General features: G+C 58.8%; 1 protein-coding gene and 2 gene segments (V, D, J or C); all 3 read left to right on the forward strand.

Moving 5' to 3' along the window:
* The first annotated feature begins 4416 nt into the window (after positions 1 to 4416).
* LOC138728151 (Ig lambda chain V-1 region-like) lies at positions 4417 to 4936 on the forward strand. The segment is given in 2 exon segments: positions 4417 to 4492; positions 4602 to 4936. Coding segments are annotated over 2 exon segments (411 nt in total).
* A 127-nt stretch (positions 4937 to 5063) lies between these two features.
* LOC138728152 (Ig lambda chain V-1 region-like) lies at positions 5064 to 6262 on the forward strand. The segment is given in 2 exon segments: positions 5064 to 5161; positions 5913 to 6262. Coding segments are annotated over 2 exon segments (426 nt in total).
* Positions 6263 to 10004: 3742 nt separating this feature from the next.
* LOC138727965 (pre-B lymphocyte protein 3-like) lies at positions 10005 to 15492 on the forward strand. The gene is made up of 4 exons (XM_069870873.1): positions 10005 to 10211; positions 10963 to 11078; positions 13982 to 14595; positions 14805 to 15492. The coding sequence occupies exons 3-4, from the start codon at positions 14355 to 14357 to the stop codon at positions 15131 to 15133; spliced, it is 570 nt and encodes a 189-aa protein (XP_069726974.1). The 5' UTR covers positions 10005 to 10211; positions 10963 to 11078; positions 13982 to 14354; the 3' UTR covers positions 15134 to 15492.
* Positions 15493 to 16211: the final 719 nt, after the last annotated feature.

A 16211-nucleotide genomic window follows, 5' to 3' on the forward strand; every position in this document is an offset into this window, starting at 1 on the left:
AAGGCAGTTTGGATCCACAGCACAACCCCATCGGCGTGGGGACGCAGAGCTGGTGGGAGTGCACCATGGCCTGGGCCCCTCTCCTCCTCGCGGTGCTCGCCCACAGCTCAGGTGCCGTGACTAGACTCGCTGCACACAGCCTGGGCCTTCGGGCACAGGGGTCTCATCCAGATCTCGCTGCCCGTGGAGGCCTGTGCTCGTGGGACACTGACTGACCCCTTCTTCTCGTTTCTCTTCTCTCCCTCTCCAGGTTCCCTGGTCCAGGCAGCGCTGACTCAGCCGTCCTCGGTGTCAGCGAAGCTGGGAGAAACCGTCCAGATCACCTGCACGGGGGGTAGCGGCAGCTATGGCTGGTACCAGCAGAAGGTTCCTGGCACGGCCCCTGTCACTGTGATCTACAACAATAACCAGAGACCCTCAGGCATCCCTTCACGATTCTCCGGATCCTTGTCTGGCTCCACGGGCACGTTAACCATCACTGGGGTCCAAGCCGACGACGAGGCTGTCTATTTCTGTGCTAGCTGGGACAGCAGCAGTGATGCTGTTGTAGTGACACAGAAAGGTGGGGAAGTGAGGTCATGAAGAGTTAAAAATGGGTGGTGTTTTTCTCCTTTCTCCCTTAGAGCTGAGCAAGGCTGTCCCCATCTATATGGAAATGGAGATTCAGTCCTGCTATTGCTTCTGACTTCCCTCAGAGGACCCCAGGGCCCAGGTCTTGGGCTCTGTGTGTGGAGCTGTGGTCCTTCTGTGCCAGTAGAAGCTTTGGGCACAAGGGCTCTGATCCCATCCACTGCCTGCAGAGCTGTGCTTGAGGGACACAGGCTGACTCCCCTCTTGTCCCCTCTCTCCTCTCCCTCTCCAGGTTCCCTGGTCCAGGCAGCACTGACTGAGCCGTCCTCAGTGTCAGTGAACCTGGGACAAAACGTCCAGATCACCTGCTCGGGGACCACCAACAGCTATGGCTGGTACCAGCAGAAGGTTCCTGGCACGGCCCCTGTCACTGTGATCTATGAAAACACCAAGAGACCCTCGGACATCCCTTCGCGATTCTCTGGATCTGCGTCTGGCTCCACGGGCACGTTAACCACCACTGGGGTCCGACCCGAGGACGAGGCTGTCTATTACTGTGGCAGCTACGACAGCAGCTATGTTGGTAGCATGAAGCAATGGGGAATGATCCAGGAGTTTCCCACCACTCCAATGGCCTGTTAGACTTCTCTGCTGTCTCTGTTTCATGCTGGGACATGTCACCACTATGGCTCTGCCCGGTGCTGCCGGTGTCCTGGCTTGACCCAGGTCTTAGAGCCCCGGGTCCGTGCTCTGTCCGTCGCTGTCGTGTGGGGAGAGGATGACCCTCAGCAGCCCTGCTCCTGGCCCTTTCCCTCACTGCGCGAGGACTCTCCTTGAGTCTGATACTTGCTCCCCAGCAGCCTCTTGCTCATCTCTGAAGGTGCCATGAGGTGGTTGCTGCCAAGCTTCTCCTTGGCCAAAGGTGTCTTGCCAGCACAGCTCTGTGCGAGCTCCAGCACAGAAACGTCCAGCAGCTCCTGCATCCAGAGGGCTCCGCCTGGAGCCGAGCAGCGTGGAGGGAGCTCGGTGCCGCTGGGCTGTTGCAGAGACGGTGGTGCTGCGGGCACGTCCAAGGCCTGGGAGAGGGAGGTGTGGGCAGAGGAGCCCTAGGTGCTGCCTGGGGTGCGGGGTTGCCAGCACAGCTGGGAGCAGGCTGAGGGAGCCCAGCTGGGCTGCACTGCAGCTGGGGAGCTTGTGTAGCTGCTCGGAGAGGACCTGCCTGGAAGGAGGTCTCTGCCCTGCTAGGAGGGGTTCAGCCTGCAGAAACCTTGGCCCCGTCGTGGATAGGCAGGACCGTGCTGCCAGCTGAGAAGCCAGCTCGAAGCTTCACCTTCCACCCCTGGGATAAGGAGTTTGGAGGAGCAGAGCCCTGCTGATGGGCAGCTTGGGCAGCTCGTCGTCTCCCCAGGGCTGCAGGCTAGGGGAGATTGTGGCTCCACGCCTGGGGATTTTGCCCACTGGGGCTGCCCAACAGGAACCACGACATGATCTAGAGATGGAGTGTGAGATGGCTGAGCTCCACTGGAGGACCCTGGGCTGAGCACCAGAACCTCTGCTCATTGAAGGCCGTGAGCAGGCAGGAGAATGCGTGGGCAGTGGGAAAGGCTGCAGTTGTACCTAGGGGAGAAAAATGGGAATGGAGGGATGGGTCCTGGTGTCTGGGTCTGTTAGGCAGAAAGGCGTTGCTGCTGCGCTGCGCCACGCCACGTGCCCAGCGCTGTCTGCAGCTGGTTCTGCCCCAGCTGGGCGGTCCAAGCAGGATCTGCCCCTGGACATGGGGTCAGATTTGCCTGGAGGGCCCGTGCCCCAGGCGCGTCGGGGCTTAAAAGGCAATAAGGGTCCCTGGCACAACCCCATTGGTGCGGGGATGCAGAGCTGGTGGGATCACATCATGGCCTGGACCCCTCTCCTCCTTGTGGCTCTTGCCCACAGCTCAGGTGCCCTGGCCAGACTCACTGGGCCTTTGGGCACAGGGCTCTTATCCAGGTCCTGCTGCCCGTGGAGGTCTGTGCTCCTTGGACACTGGCTAACTCCCATCTTCTCCTCTCTTCTCTCCCTCTCCAGGTTTTCTGGTTCAGGCTGCACTGATTCAGCCACGCTCGATGTCAGCAAATCTGGGAGAAACCATTCAGATCACCTGCTCTAGGAGTGTCAACAACGAATATGGCTGGTACCAGCAGAAGGTACCTGGCACTGCCCCTGTCACTGTGATCTACAACACCAGCAGACCCTCGGGCATCCCTTCACAATTCTCTGGATCCTTGTCTGGCTCCATGGGCATGTTAATCATCGGTGGGATCCGTGCTGAGGATGAAGCTGTCTATTTCTGTGGTGGCTCAGACAGCATCATTGATTTTGCCCCAGTGACACAGAGCAATGGGGAAGTGATACAGAAACTGCTCACCCTTGCAGGGGCCAGTTAGGTGTCTCTGCTGCCCGTGTTTGATGGCTGGCCAGGTCTCCAAACATGGCTCTGTGCTTTGCTGCAGGTGGCTCTGCCTCTTGTCCTGGCTCAGCTGTCCCTTAGAGCCCCAGGTCTATGCCTAATTTCCTGTCCATTGAGGAGGATGGGATGGGATGGGACGGGATGATTCCACTGGAAGGAACTTATAACACCAGCTCCTGCATGTTGTGAAGTGCTGCTTTTTTCATCTGTGACGTTCCCTGCATCCCCACAAGTGTGACGAGGCAGGGAGCACAGTGGGTGAGGGTGTGCGACAGGCAGGCTCTAGGCAGGGATCCTGGCCCCACGTGGGCTGTGTTTGTGTTATTGAGAGGCGTCAAATGGGCAATGGCTCCCAAGTGTCCTTGTCTCCCAGCTCTGTGCCCTGGACCACGGTGCTGGCAGGGACGGCCACATGCCATGGGCTGGGACAGGAGGGCATGGGCAGAGCTGCACCAAGACCCCTGTGTGCTCCATGATGAGCCGTGTTCCACTTCTTCTGAAGGTCACAGGTACTCATTGTTTGCTGATAATGTCAGCAAAGGAGCTGGAGGAATGAAAACATGGGGTCTGTGCTTGCCGGTCTCATGCTCTGAGCAGGTCCTTTGGGCACAGGGGTCTCATCCAGGTCCTGCTGCCCGTGGAGGTCTGTGCCGGTGGGACACTGACTGACCCCTTCTTCTTCCCTCTCTCCTCTCCCTCTCCAGGTTCCCTGGTCCATGCAGCGCTGACTCAGCCGTCCTCAGTGTCAGTGAAGCTGGGAGAAAACGTCCGGATCACCTGCTCCGGTGGTGGCAGCTACTATGGCTGGTTCCAGCAGAAGGTTCCTGGCACGGCCCCTGTCACTGTGATCTATGCTAATGACAAGAGACCCTCGGACATCCCTTCGCGATTCTCCGGATCCAAGTCTGGCTCCACGGGCACGTTAACCATCACTGGGGTCCAACCCGAGGACGAGGCTGTCTATTACTGTGCGAACTGGGACAGCAGCAGCGGTGGCTTTGGTGTCTTCCGTAATGAGCGACAGGGAGTGAGAGACAGACACCAGACTCAAAGGAAAGTTTACATCCCTTCTCCCGTCTGACCAAACAGCTATTTCCCCTGCCTGAACATAACTTTGAATGTACTCTTTTTTCTTTCCCAGAGCACTTGGAGTCTGGGGACCGTTGTGCTTTTCTCTACAAAATGCAGTGTGTGGCCTTGTCACCCCCCACCTCTTACGACTGACAATCCACTCCTCCTGCTTCTGCCAGAGCTGCCTCTGTGCTGGGATGTGTCAGGCTGGGGTCTCTCCCCAGGGTTGCTGTGCAGGGTCCCTTCTCCTGGCACGCTGGCATTGCCTCTCCTCCTGCCCAGGGATCCACCCCATGGGCGAGGGGGCACAGTGCTGGTGGGATTGCACCATGGCCTGGGCGAATCTCCTCCTCGAGGTGCTCGCCCACAGCTCAGGTGCTCTGGCCAGGCTCACTGCGCCTGGACGTGGGCTTTGGGCACAGGGGTCTCATCCAGGCCCTGCTGCCTGAGGAGGTCTGTGTTCATGGAGCACTGGCTGACCCCTTCTTCTCCCCTCTCTCCTCTCCCTCTCCAGGTTCCCTGGTCCAGGCAGCACTGACTCAGCCGTCCTCGGTGTCAGTGAAGCCGGGAGAAAACGTCCAGATCACCTGCACGGGGAGCAACAACTGGTATGGTTGGTTCCAGCAGAAGGTTCCTGGCACGGCCCCTGTCACTGTGATCTATGAAAACACCAAGAGACCCTCGGACATCCCTTCGCGATTCTCTGGATCCAAGTCTGGCTCCACGGCCACGTTAACCATCACTGGGGTCCAAGTCGACGACGAGGGTGTCTATTACTGTGGGAACTGGGACAGCAGCATTAGTGCTGGTCAGGGTGACCCCGACACTGAGTCACGTGAAGTGAGATAAAAACCGTGGAGCCGTGCCCGCTGTGGGCAAGGGGAGTGCTGGGCAGGGGCTGCCAGGGAACGTTGGGGACAGCATTAGCATGGAGGGGCTGTGCCTGGGCGTGCAGGGGCTTAAAAGGCAGTTTGGATCCACAGCACAACCGCATCGGCATGGGGACGCAGAGCTGGTGGGATTGCACCATGGCCTGGGCCCCTCTCCTCCTCGCGGTGCTCGCCCACAGCTCAGGTGCCGTGACTAGACTCGCTGCACACAGCCTGGGCCTTTGGGCACAGGGGTCTCATCCAGATCTCGCTGCCCGTGGAGGCCTGTGCTCGTGGGACACTGACTGACCCCTTCTTCTCGTTTCTCTTCTCTCCCTCTCCAGGTTCCCTGGTCCAGGCAGCGCTGACTCAGCCGTCCTCGGTGTCAGTGAAGCCGGGAGAAACCGTCCAGATCACCTGCACGGGGGGTAGCGGCAGCTATGGCTGGTTCCAGCAGAAGGTTCCTGGCACGGCCCCTGTCACTGTGATCTACAACAATAACCAGAGACCCTCAGGCATCCCTTCACGATTCTCCGGATCCTTGTCTGGCTCCACGGGCACGTTAACCATCACTGGGGTCCAAGCCGACGACGAGGCTGTCTATTTCTGTGCTAGCTGGGACAGCAGCAGTGATGCTGTTGTAGTGACACAGAAAGGTGGGGAAGTGAGGTCATGAAGAGTTAAAAATGGGTGGTGTTTTTCTCCTTTCTCCCTTAGAGCTGAGCAAGGCTGTCCCCATCTATATGGAAATGGAGATTCAGTCCTGCTATTGCTTCTGACTTCCCTCAGAGGACCCCAGGGCCCAGGTCTTGGGCTCTGTGTGTGGAGCTGTGGTCCTTCTGTGCCAGTAGAAGCTTTGGGCACAAGGGCTCTGATCCCATCCACTGCCTGCAGAGCTGTGCTTGAGGGACACAGGCTGACTCCCCTCTTGTCCCCTCTCTCCTCTCCCTCTCCAGGTTCCCTGGTCCAGGCAGCACTGACTGAGCCGTCCTCAGTGTCAGTGAACCTGGGACAAAACGTCCAGATCACCTGCTCGGGGACCACCAACAGCTATGGCTGGTACCAGCAGAAGGTTCCTGGCACGGCCCCTGTCACTGTGATCTATGAAAACACCAAGAGACCCTCGGACATCCCTTCGCGATTCTCTGGATCTGCGTCTGGCTCCACGGGCACGTTAACCACCACTGGGGTCCGACCCGAGGACGAGGCTGTCTATTACTGTGGCAGCTACGACAGCAGCTATGTTGGTAGCATGAAGCAATGGGGAATGATCCAGGAGTTTCCCACCACTCCAATGGCCTGTTAGACTTCTCTGCTGTCTCTGTTTCATGCTGGGACATGTCACCACTATGGCTCTGCCCGGTGCTGCCGGTGTCCTGGCTTGACCCAGGTCTTAGAGCCCCGGGTCCGTGCTCTGTCCGTCGCTGTCGTGTGGGGAGAGGATGACCCTCAGCAGCCCTGCTCCTGGCCCTTTCCCTCACTGCGCGAGGACTCTCCTTGAGTCTGATACTTGCTCCCCAGCAGCCTCTTGCTCATCTCTGAAGGTGCCATGAGGTGGTTGCTGCCAAGCTTCTCCTTGGCCAAAGGTGTCTTGCCAGCACAGCTCTGTGCGAGCTCCAGCACAGAAACGTCCAGCAGCTCCTGCATCCAGAGGGCTCCGCCTGGAGCCGAGCAGCGTGGAGGGAGCTCGGTGCCGCTGGGCTGTTGCAGAGACGGTGGTGCTGCGGGCACGTCCAAGGCCTGGGAGAGGGAGGTGTGGGCAGAGGAGCCCTAGGTGCTGCCTGGGGTGCGGGGTTGCCAGCACAGCTGGGAGCAGGCTGAGGGAGCCCAGCTGGGCTGCACTGCAGCTGGGGAGCTTGTGTAGCTGCTCGGAGAGGACCTGCCTGGAAGGAGGTCTCTGCCCTGCTAGGAGGGGTTCAGCCTGCAGAAACCTTGGCCCCGTCGTGGATAGGCAGGACCGTGCTGCCAGCTGAGAAGCCAGCTCGAAGCTTCACCTTCCACCCCTGGGATAAGGAGTTTGGAGGAGCAGAGCCCTGCTGATGGGCAGCTTGGGCAGCTCGTCGTCTCCCCAGGGCTGCAGGCTAGGGGAGATTGTGGCTCCACGCCTGGGGATTCTGCCCACTGGGGCTGCCCAACAGGAACCACGACATGATCTAGAGATGGAGTGTGAGATGGCTGAGCTCCACTGGAGGACCCTGGGCTGAGCACCAGAACCTCTGCTCATTGAAGGCCGTGAGCAGGCAGGAGAATGCGTGGGCAGTGGGAAAGGCTGCAGTTGTACCTAGGGGAGAAAAATGGGAATGGAGGGATGGGTCCTGGTGTCTGGGTCTGTTAGGCAGAAAGGCGTTGCTGCTGCGCTGCGCCACGCCACGTGCCCAGCGCTGTCTGCAGCTGGTTCTGCCCCAGCTGGGCGGTCCAAGCAGGATCTGCCCCTGGACATGGGGTCAGATTTGCCTGGAGGGCCCGTGCCCCAGGCGCGTCGGGGCTTAAAAGGCAATAAGGGTCCCTGGCACAACCCCATTGGTGCGGGGATGCAGAGCTGGTGGGATCACATCATGGCCTGGACCCCTCTCCTCCTTGTGGCTCTTGCCCACAGCTCAGGTGCCCTGGCCAGACTCACTGGGCCTTTGGGCACAGGGCTCTTATCCAGGTCCTGCTGCCCGTGGAGGTCTGTGCTCCTTGGACACTGGCTAACTCCCATCTTCTCCTCTCTTCTCTCCCTCTCCAGGTTTTCTGGTTCAGGCTGCACTGATTCAGCCACGCTCGATGTCAGCAAATCTGGGAGAAACCATTCAGATCACCTGCTCTAGGAGTGTCAACAACGAATATGGCTGGTACCAGCAGAAGGTACCTGGCACTGCCCCTGTCACTGTGATCTACAACACCAGCAGACCCTCGGGCATCCCTTCACAATTCTCTGGATCCTTGTCTGGCTCCATGGGCATGTTAATCATCGGTGGGATCCGTGCTGAGGATGAAGCTGTCTATTTCTGTGGTGGCTCAGACAGCATCATTGATTTTGCCCCAGTGACACAGAGCAATGGGGAAGTGATACAGAAACTGCTCACCCTTGCAGGGGCCAGTTAGGTGTCTCTGCTGCCCGTGTTTGATGGCTGGCCAGGTCTCCAAACATGGCTCTGTGCTTTGCTGCAGGTGGCTCTGCCTCTTGTCCTGGCTCAGCTGTCCCTTAGAGCCCCAGGTCTATGCCTAATTTCCTGTCCATTGAGGAGGATGGGATGGGATGGGACGGGATGATTCCACTGGAAGGAACTTATAACACCAGCTCCTGCATGTTGTGAAGTGCTGCTTTTTTCATCTGTGACGTTCCCTGCATCCCCACAAGTGTGACGAGGCAGGGAGCACAGTGGGTGAGGGTGTGCGACAGGCAGGCTCTAGGCAGGGATCCTGGCCCCACGTGGGCTGTGTTTGTGTTATTGAGAGGCGTCAAATGGGCAATGGCTCCCAAGTGTCCTTGTCTCCCAGCTCTGTGCCCTGGACCACGGTGCTGGCAGGGACGGCCACATGCCATGGGCTGGGACAGGAGGGCATGGGCAGAGCTGCACCAAGACCCCTGTGTGCTCCATGATGAGCCGTGTTCCACTTCTTCTGAAGGTCACAGGTACTCATTGTTTGCTGATAATGTCAGCAAAGGAGCTGGAGGAATGAAAACATGGGGTCTGTGCTTGCCGGTCTCATGCTCTGAGCAGGTCCTTTGGGCACAGGGGTCTCATCCAGGTCCTGCTGCCCGTGGAGGTCTGTGCCGGTGGGACACTGACTGACCCCTTCTTCTTCCCTCTCTCCTCTCCCTCTCCAGGTTCCCTGGTCCATGCAGCGCTGACTCAGCCGTCCTCAGTGTCAGTGAAGCTGGGAGAAAACGTCCGGATCACCTGCTCCGGTGGTGGCAGCTACTATGGCTGGTTCCAGCAGAAGGTTCCTGGCACGGCCCCTGTCACTGTGATCTATGCTAATGACAAGAGACCCTCGGACATCCCTTCGCGATTCTCCGGATCCAAGTCTGGCTCCACGGGCACGTTAACCATCACTGGGGTCCAACCCGAGGACGAGGCTGTCTATTACTGTGCGAACTGGGACAGCAGCAGCGGTGGCTTTGGTGTCTTCCGTAATGAGCGACAGGGAGTGAGAGACAGACACCAGACTCAAAGGAAAGTTTACATCCCTTCTCCCGTCTGACCAAACAGCTATTTCCCCTGCCTGAACATAACTTTGAATGTACTCTTTTTTCTTTCCCAGAGCACTTGGAGTCTGGGGACCGTTGTGCTTTTCTCTACAAAATGCAGTGTGTGGCCTTGTCACCCCCCACCTCTTACGACTGACAATCCACTCCTCCTGCTTCTGCCAGAGCTGCCTCTGTGCTGGGATGTGTCAGGCTGGGGTCTCTCCCCAGGGTTGCTGTGCAGGGTCCCTTCTCCTGGCACGCTGGCATTGCCTCTCCTCCTGCCCAGGGATCCACCCCATGGGCGAGGGGGCACAGTGCTGGTGGGATTGCACCATGGCCTGGGCGAATCTCCTCCTCGAGGTGCTCGCCCACAGCTCAGGTGCTCTGGCCAGGCTCACTGCGCCTGGACGTGGGCTTTGGGCACAGGGGTCTCATCCAGGCCCTGCTGCCTGAGGAGGTCTGTGTTCATGGAGCACTGGCTGACCCCTTCTTCTCCCCTCTCTCCTCTCCCTCTCCAGGTTCCCTGGTCCAGGCAGCACTGACTCAGCCGTCCTCGGTGTCAGTGAAGCCGGGAGAAAACGTCCAGATCACCTGCACGGGGAGCAACAACTGGTATGGTTGGTTCCAGCAGAAGGTTCCTGGCACGGCCCCTGTCACTGTGATCTATGAAAACACCAAGAGACCCTCGGACATCCCTTCGCGATTCTCTGGATCCAAGTCTGGCTCCACGGCCACGTTAACCATCACTGGGGTCCAAGTCGACGACGAGGGTGTCTATTACTGTGGGAACTGGGACAGCAGCATTAGTGCTGGTCAGGGTGACCCCGACACTGAGTCACGTGAAGTGAGATAAAAACCGTGGAGCCGTGCCCGCTGTGGGCAAGGGGAGTGCTGGGCAGGGGCTGCCAGGGAACGTTGGGGACAGCATTAGCATGGAGGGGCTGTGCCTGGGCGTGCAGGGGCTTAAAAGGCAGTTTGGATCCACAGCACAACCGCATCGGCATGGGGACGCAGAGCTGGTGGGATTGCACCATGGCCTGGGCCCCTCTCCTCCTCGCGGTGCTCGCCCACAGCTCAGGTGCCGTGACTAGACTCGCTGCACACAGCCTGGGCCTTTGGGCACAGGGGTCTCATCCAGATCTCGCTGCCCGTGGAGGCCTGTGCTCGTGGGACACTGACTGACCCCTTCTTCTCGTTTCTCTTCTCTCCCTCTCCAGGTTCCCTGGTCCAGGCAGCGCTGACTCAGCCGTCCTCGGTGTCAGTGAAGCCGGGAGAAACCGTCCAGATCACCTGCACGGGGGGTAGCGGCAGCTATGGCTGGTTCCAGCAGAAGGTTCCTGGCACGGCCCCTGTCACTGTGATCTACAACAATAACCAGAGACCCTCAGGCATCCCTTCACGATTCTCCGGATCCTTGTCTGGCTCCACGGGCACGTTAACCATCACTGGGGTCCAAGCCGACGACGAGGCTGTCTATTTCTGTGCTAGCTGGGACAGCAGCAGTGATGCTGTTGTAGTGACACAGAAAGGTGGGGAAGTGAGGTCATGAAGAGTTAAAAATGGGTGGTGTTTTTCTCCTTTCTCCCTTAGAGCTGAGCAAGGCTGTCCCCATCTATATGGAAATGGAGATTCAGTCCTGCTATTGCTTCTGACTTCCCTCAGAGGACCCCAGGGCCCAGGTCTTGGGCTCTGTGTGTGGAGCTGTGGTCCTTCTGTGCCAGTAGAAGCTTTGGGCACAAGGGCTCTGATCCCATCCACTGCCTGCAGAGCTGTGCTTGAGGGACACAGGCTGACTCCCCTCTTGTCCCCTCTCTCCTCTCCCTCTCCAGGTTCCCTGGTCCAGGCAGCACTGACTGAGCCGTCCTCAGTGTCAGTGAACCTGGGACAAAACGTCCAGATCACCTGCTCGGGGACCACCAACAGCTATGGCTGGTACCAGCAGAAGGTTCCTGGCACGGCCCCTGTCACTGTGATCTATGAAAACACCAAGAGACACTCGGACATCCCTTCGCGATTCTCCGGATCCAAGTCTGGCTCCACGGGCACGTTAACCACCACTGGGGTCCGACCCGAGGACGAGGGTGTCTATTACTGTGGCAGCTACGACAGCAGCTATGTTGGTAGCATGAAGCAATGGGGAATGATCCAGGAGTTTCCCACCACTCCAATGGCCTGTTAGACTTCTCTGCTGTCTCTGTTTCATGCTGGGACACGTCACCACTATGGCTCTGCCCGGTGCTGCCGGTGTCCTGGCTTGACCCAGGTCTTAGAGCCCCGGGTCCGTGCTCTGTCCGTCGCTGTCGTGTGGGGAGAGGATGACCCTCAGCAGCCCTGCTCCTGGCCCTTTCCCTCACTGCACGAGGACTCTCCTTGAGTCTGATACTTGCTCCCCAGCAGCCTCTCGCTCGTCTCTGAAGGTGCCATGAGGTGTGGTGACTGCTGCCAAGCTTCTCCTTGGCCAAAGGTGTCTTGCCAGCACAGCTCTGTGCGAGCTCCAGCACAGAAACGTCCAGCAGCTCCTGCATCCAGAGGGCTCCGCCTGGAGCCGAGCAGCGTGGAGGGAGCTCGGTGCCGCTGGGCTGTTGCAGAGACGGTGGTGCTGCGGGCACGTCCAAGGCCTGGGAGAGGGAGGTGTGGGCAGAGGAGCCCTAGGTGCTGCCTGGGGTGCGGGGTTGCCAGCACAGCTGGGAGCAGGCTGAGGGAGCCCAGCTGGGCTGCACTGCAGCTGGGGAGCTTGTGGAGCTGCTCGGAGAGGACCTGCCTGGAGGGAGGTCTCTGCCCTGCTAGGAGGGGTTCAGCCTGCAGAAACCTTGGCCCCGTCGTGGATAGGCAGGACCGTGCTGCCAGCTGAGAAGCCAGCTCGAAGCTTCACCTTCCACCCCTGGGATAAGGAGTTTGGAGGAGCAGAGCCCTGCTGATGGGCAGCTTGGGCAGCTCGTCGTCTCCCCAGGGCTGCAGGCTAGGGGAGATTGTGGCTCCACGCCTGGGGATTCTGCCCACTGGGGCTGCCCAACAGGAACCACGACATGATCTAGAGATGGAGTGTGAGATGGCTGAGCTCCACTGGAGGACCCTGGGCTGAGCACCAGAACCTCTGCTCATTGAAGGCCGTGAGCAGGCAGGAGAATGCGTGGGCAGTGGGAAAGGCTGCAGTTGTACCTAGGGGAGAAAAATGGGAATGGAGGGATGGGTCCTGGTGTCTGGGTCTGTTAGGCAGAAAGGCGTTGCTGCTGCGCTGCGCCACGCCACGTGCCCAGCGCTGTCTGCAGCTGGTTCTGCCCCAGCTGGGCGGTCCAAGCAGGATCTGCCCCTGGACATGGGGTCAGATTTGCATGGAGGGCCCGTGCCCCAGGCGGGTCGGGGCTTAAAAGGCAATAAGGGTCCCTGGCACAACCCCATTGGTGCGGGGATGCAGAGCTGGTGGGATCACATCATGGCCTGGACCCCTCTCCTCCTTGTGGCTCTTGCCCACAGCTCAGGTGCCCTGGCCAGACTCACTGGGCCTTTGGGCACAGGGCTCTTATCCAGGTCCTGCTGCCCGTGGAGGTCTGTGCTCCTTGGACACTGGCTAACTCCCATCTTCTCCTCTCTTCTCTCCTTCTTCAGGTTTTCTGGTTCAGGCTGCACTGATTCAGCCACGCTCGATGTCAGCAAATCTGGGAGAAACCATTCAGATCACCTGCTCTGGGAGGGTCAACAACGAATATGGCTGGTATCAGCAGAAGGTACCTGGCACTGCCCCTGTCACTGTGATCTACAACACCAGCAGACCCTCGGGCATCCCTTCACAATTCTCTGGATCCTTGTCTGGCTCCATGGGCATGTTAATCATCGGTGGGATCCGTGCTGAGGATGAAGCTGTCTATTTCTGTGGTGGCTCAGACAGCATCATTGATTTTGCCCCAGTGACACAGAGCAATGGGGAAGTGATACAGAAACTGCTCACCCTTGCAGGGGCCAGTTAGGTGTCTCTGCTGCCCGTGTTTGATGGCCGGCCAGGTCTCCAAACATGGCTCTGCGCTTTGCTGCAGGTGGCTCTGCCTCTTGTCCTGGCTCAGCTGTCCCTTAGAGCCCCAGGTCTGTGCCTAATTTCCTGTCCATTGAGGAGGATGGGATGGGATGGGATGGGATGGGATGGGATGGGATGGGATGGGATGGGATGGGATGGGATGATTCCACTGGAAGGAACTTATAACACCAGCTCCTGCATGTTGTGAAGTGCTGCTTTTTTCATCTGTGACATTTCCTGCATCCCCACAAGTGTGACGAGGCAGGGAACACAGTGGGTGAGGGTGTGTGACGGGCAGGCTCTAGGCAGGGATCCTGGCCCCACGTGGGCTGTGTTTGTGTTATTGAGAGGTGTCGAATGGGCAATGGCTCCCAAGTGTCCTTGTCTCCCAGCTCTGTGCCCTGGACCACGGTGCTGGCAGGGACGGCCACATGCCATGGGCTGGGACAGGAGGGCATGGGCAGAGCTGCACCAAGGCCCCTGTGTGCTCCATGATGAGCCGTGTTCCACTTCTTCTGAAGGTCACAGGTACTCATTGTTTGCTGATAATGTCAGCTGAGGAGTTGGAGGAATGAAAACATGGGGTCTGTGCTTGCCGGTCTCATGCTCTGAGCAGGTCCTTTGGGCACAGGGGTCTCGTCCAGGTCCTGCTGCCCATGGAGGTCTGTGCCGGTGGGACACTGACTGACCCCTTCTTCTTCCCTCTCTCCTCTCCTTCTCCAGGTTCCCTGGTCCAGGCAGCGCTGACTCAGCCGTCCTCAGTGTCAGTGAAGCCGGGAGAAACTGTCCAGATCACCTGCACGGGGAGCACCTACAGCTATGGCTGGTACCAGCAGAAGGTTCCTGGCACGGCCCCTGTCACTGTGATCTACTACAATGACCAGAGACCCTCAGGCATCCCTTCACGATTCTCCGGATCCAAGTCTGGCTCCACGGCCACGTTAACCATCACTGGGGTCCAAGCCGATGACGAGGCTCTCTATTACTGTGGGAACTGGGACAGCAGCATTAGTGCTGGTCAGGGTGACCCCGACACTGAGTCATGTGAAGCGAGATAAAACCGTGGAGACAAAATAAAGTCTCCTTCGGTTCTTCCTTGTACCTCCATGTGTGCCTGGTGGCAGAGGGGCTAAGGCGAAAGATCTGAGTGGAAGACCAGAAGGAAACCTCTCTGCTCACCCAGCCTGGGGTGAAGATGAGCGGTGGGTTGCAATGTTCAGCTTCTTGTTTCAAGCTCCCTCCCTGACGCTCAGCTGCATCAAAGCGAGCAGTGTGGGGAGCTGGAGTCCCCAAGCCCCTCGTGTCATTTACATACGTCTCACGGGTGACAGGGGCACGACAGCCTGCAGTCGTGTGGCACTGCAGACCCCCTCTGAAACAGCCTCCCTTCCTCTGCCTCCTGCCATGGCCTTGGGCTTTGTGGTCCTGCTCCTGCTGGGGCCGGTGGGGACAGGTAAGGGCAGTGTGGCGGAGCTGGCTGTGCTCGGAAGGGAACTGCGGGGTGGCCGGGAGGACCGGGCTGCACAGCAGGGTTAGGCTGAGCAGGTGGGATGAGCAGGGTGGAGGGTGGGTAATGTGGTTGCCTCAGGGGTAAGTTTTGGGGCTGAGGGGGATGGGGGACATGGCTCAGCCCATCAGTAACTGCATCCACGGTGCGTGTAGCTTCCAGGGCGCAGCCCGTGCTGACCCAGCCGCCCTCTGTGTCGGTGCTGCCCGGGCAGACCGCTCGGCTCTCCTGTACCCTGAGCCCGCCGTACAACATCAGCGAGTTCGGAATCTCCTGGTACCAGCAGCGCCCGGGGCAATCCCTGCAGTATTTGCTCTACTACAACTCCGAGCGAGATAAACACAAGCCTGACAAGATTCCCGACCGCTTCTCCGCTACCAAGGACCTCGCCAGCAACGCCTGCATCCTCATCATCGCATCTGCCTGCCATGAAGACAACGGCAGCTACTTCTGCTCCCTGTCACATGCCTTCAACTGGTTTTAGAAATGGGGAACATAAGCTTTCTGCATTTTCCCTTGCATCCCTGGTGCAAAGCCCTCGGCAGGGACGACGACTGCCCTAGGAGGAATGGAAAAAGCACCCTGGCATGCTTGAGTGAGCCAAGCGGCGCTGTCCTGTGAGCGCAACAGCTTCCGCCTTGACCAAAGATGTTCCCTGTCAAGCATCAATAGCCCGATCTGGTGTGAGACCTGCCGGCGACGTGTGGGAGCAGGGATCTGCTGCTGCACTGGGAGCTCTGCCGTGGCCCGGCTTTCCTGGGCTCTTCCAGCACTCGGCACAAGGTGGGCTTGACCCCAGTCTGGGCTTCTGCGTGGTTTGTCTCACTGATAATAAAGGTTAAACCCCAGTCACACAGCCTGTGTCACATGTTTGGAGCACCTGGCTTGGGAGAGGGAGCCTGAGGCACGGTGGTGTTGGGTTTAGTGGGAATCCTGCACCTAGAGGAGCCGTGCAGAGCCCACCTCCCTGGAGACCCTCCAGCAGGCACTGCCTGCATGGCGTGGTCCCTTCCCCAGCACCCTCAGTGCCTCCCTGTGGTCCCCAGTGTGTCCCTCCAACCGGCTCCCACCACCTCCAGCATGTTCCCCTGCTGCCCCTCACCCCCCAGGGCATCCCCCCACTCATTGTGTCCCCCTGCCCACCTCCCGCAGCCCCTCGGCCCTGCTGTGCCCACCCTGTTCACCTCCTCTCGCCTCTGCAGACCCTCTGCTACCCCCATTGCTTCTGAGTGAATAAGGACACTTATGGCTGTGAGATATATATATATATAGATAAATATATATATATATGTGTGTGATACATATTTCCAGGGGAGGTTCAGGCTTGACATCAGGAAAATCTTTTTCATGGAAAGGGTCATTGGGCACTGGCAGAGGCAGAAAAAACTGCTGATTAAGAGGAGACCTGTGGAAAGTATCCTCTGTCTAAGGAAGAGCTGCTGTGTTCCTGACCTAAGGTAGTCACAGAGGGTGGTGGTAGCTTAGCATCTATCCTCTTCTGTAAAACAAACATAGGACAATAAATACCTGTCTTTGTGTGCCAGGGTCCTGTTCATGAGGCT

Source organism: Phaenicophaeus curvirostris, chromosome 17, assembly GCF_032191515.1.
Source record: "Phaenicophaeus curvirostris isolate KB17595 chromosome 17, BPBGC_Pcur_1.0, whole genome shotgun sequence".
NCBI lineage: Eukaryota > Metazoa > Chordata > Aves > Cuculiformes > Cuculidae > Phaenicophaeus > Phaenicophaeus curvirostris.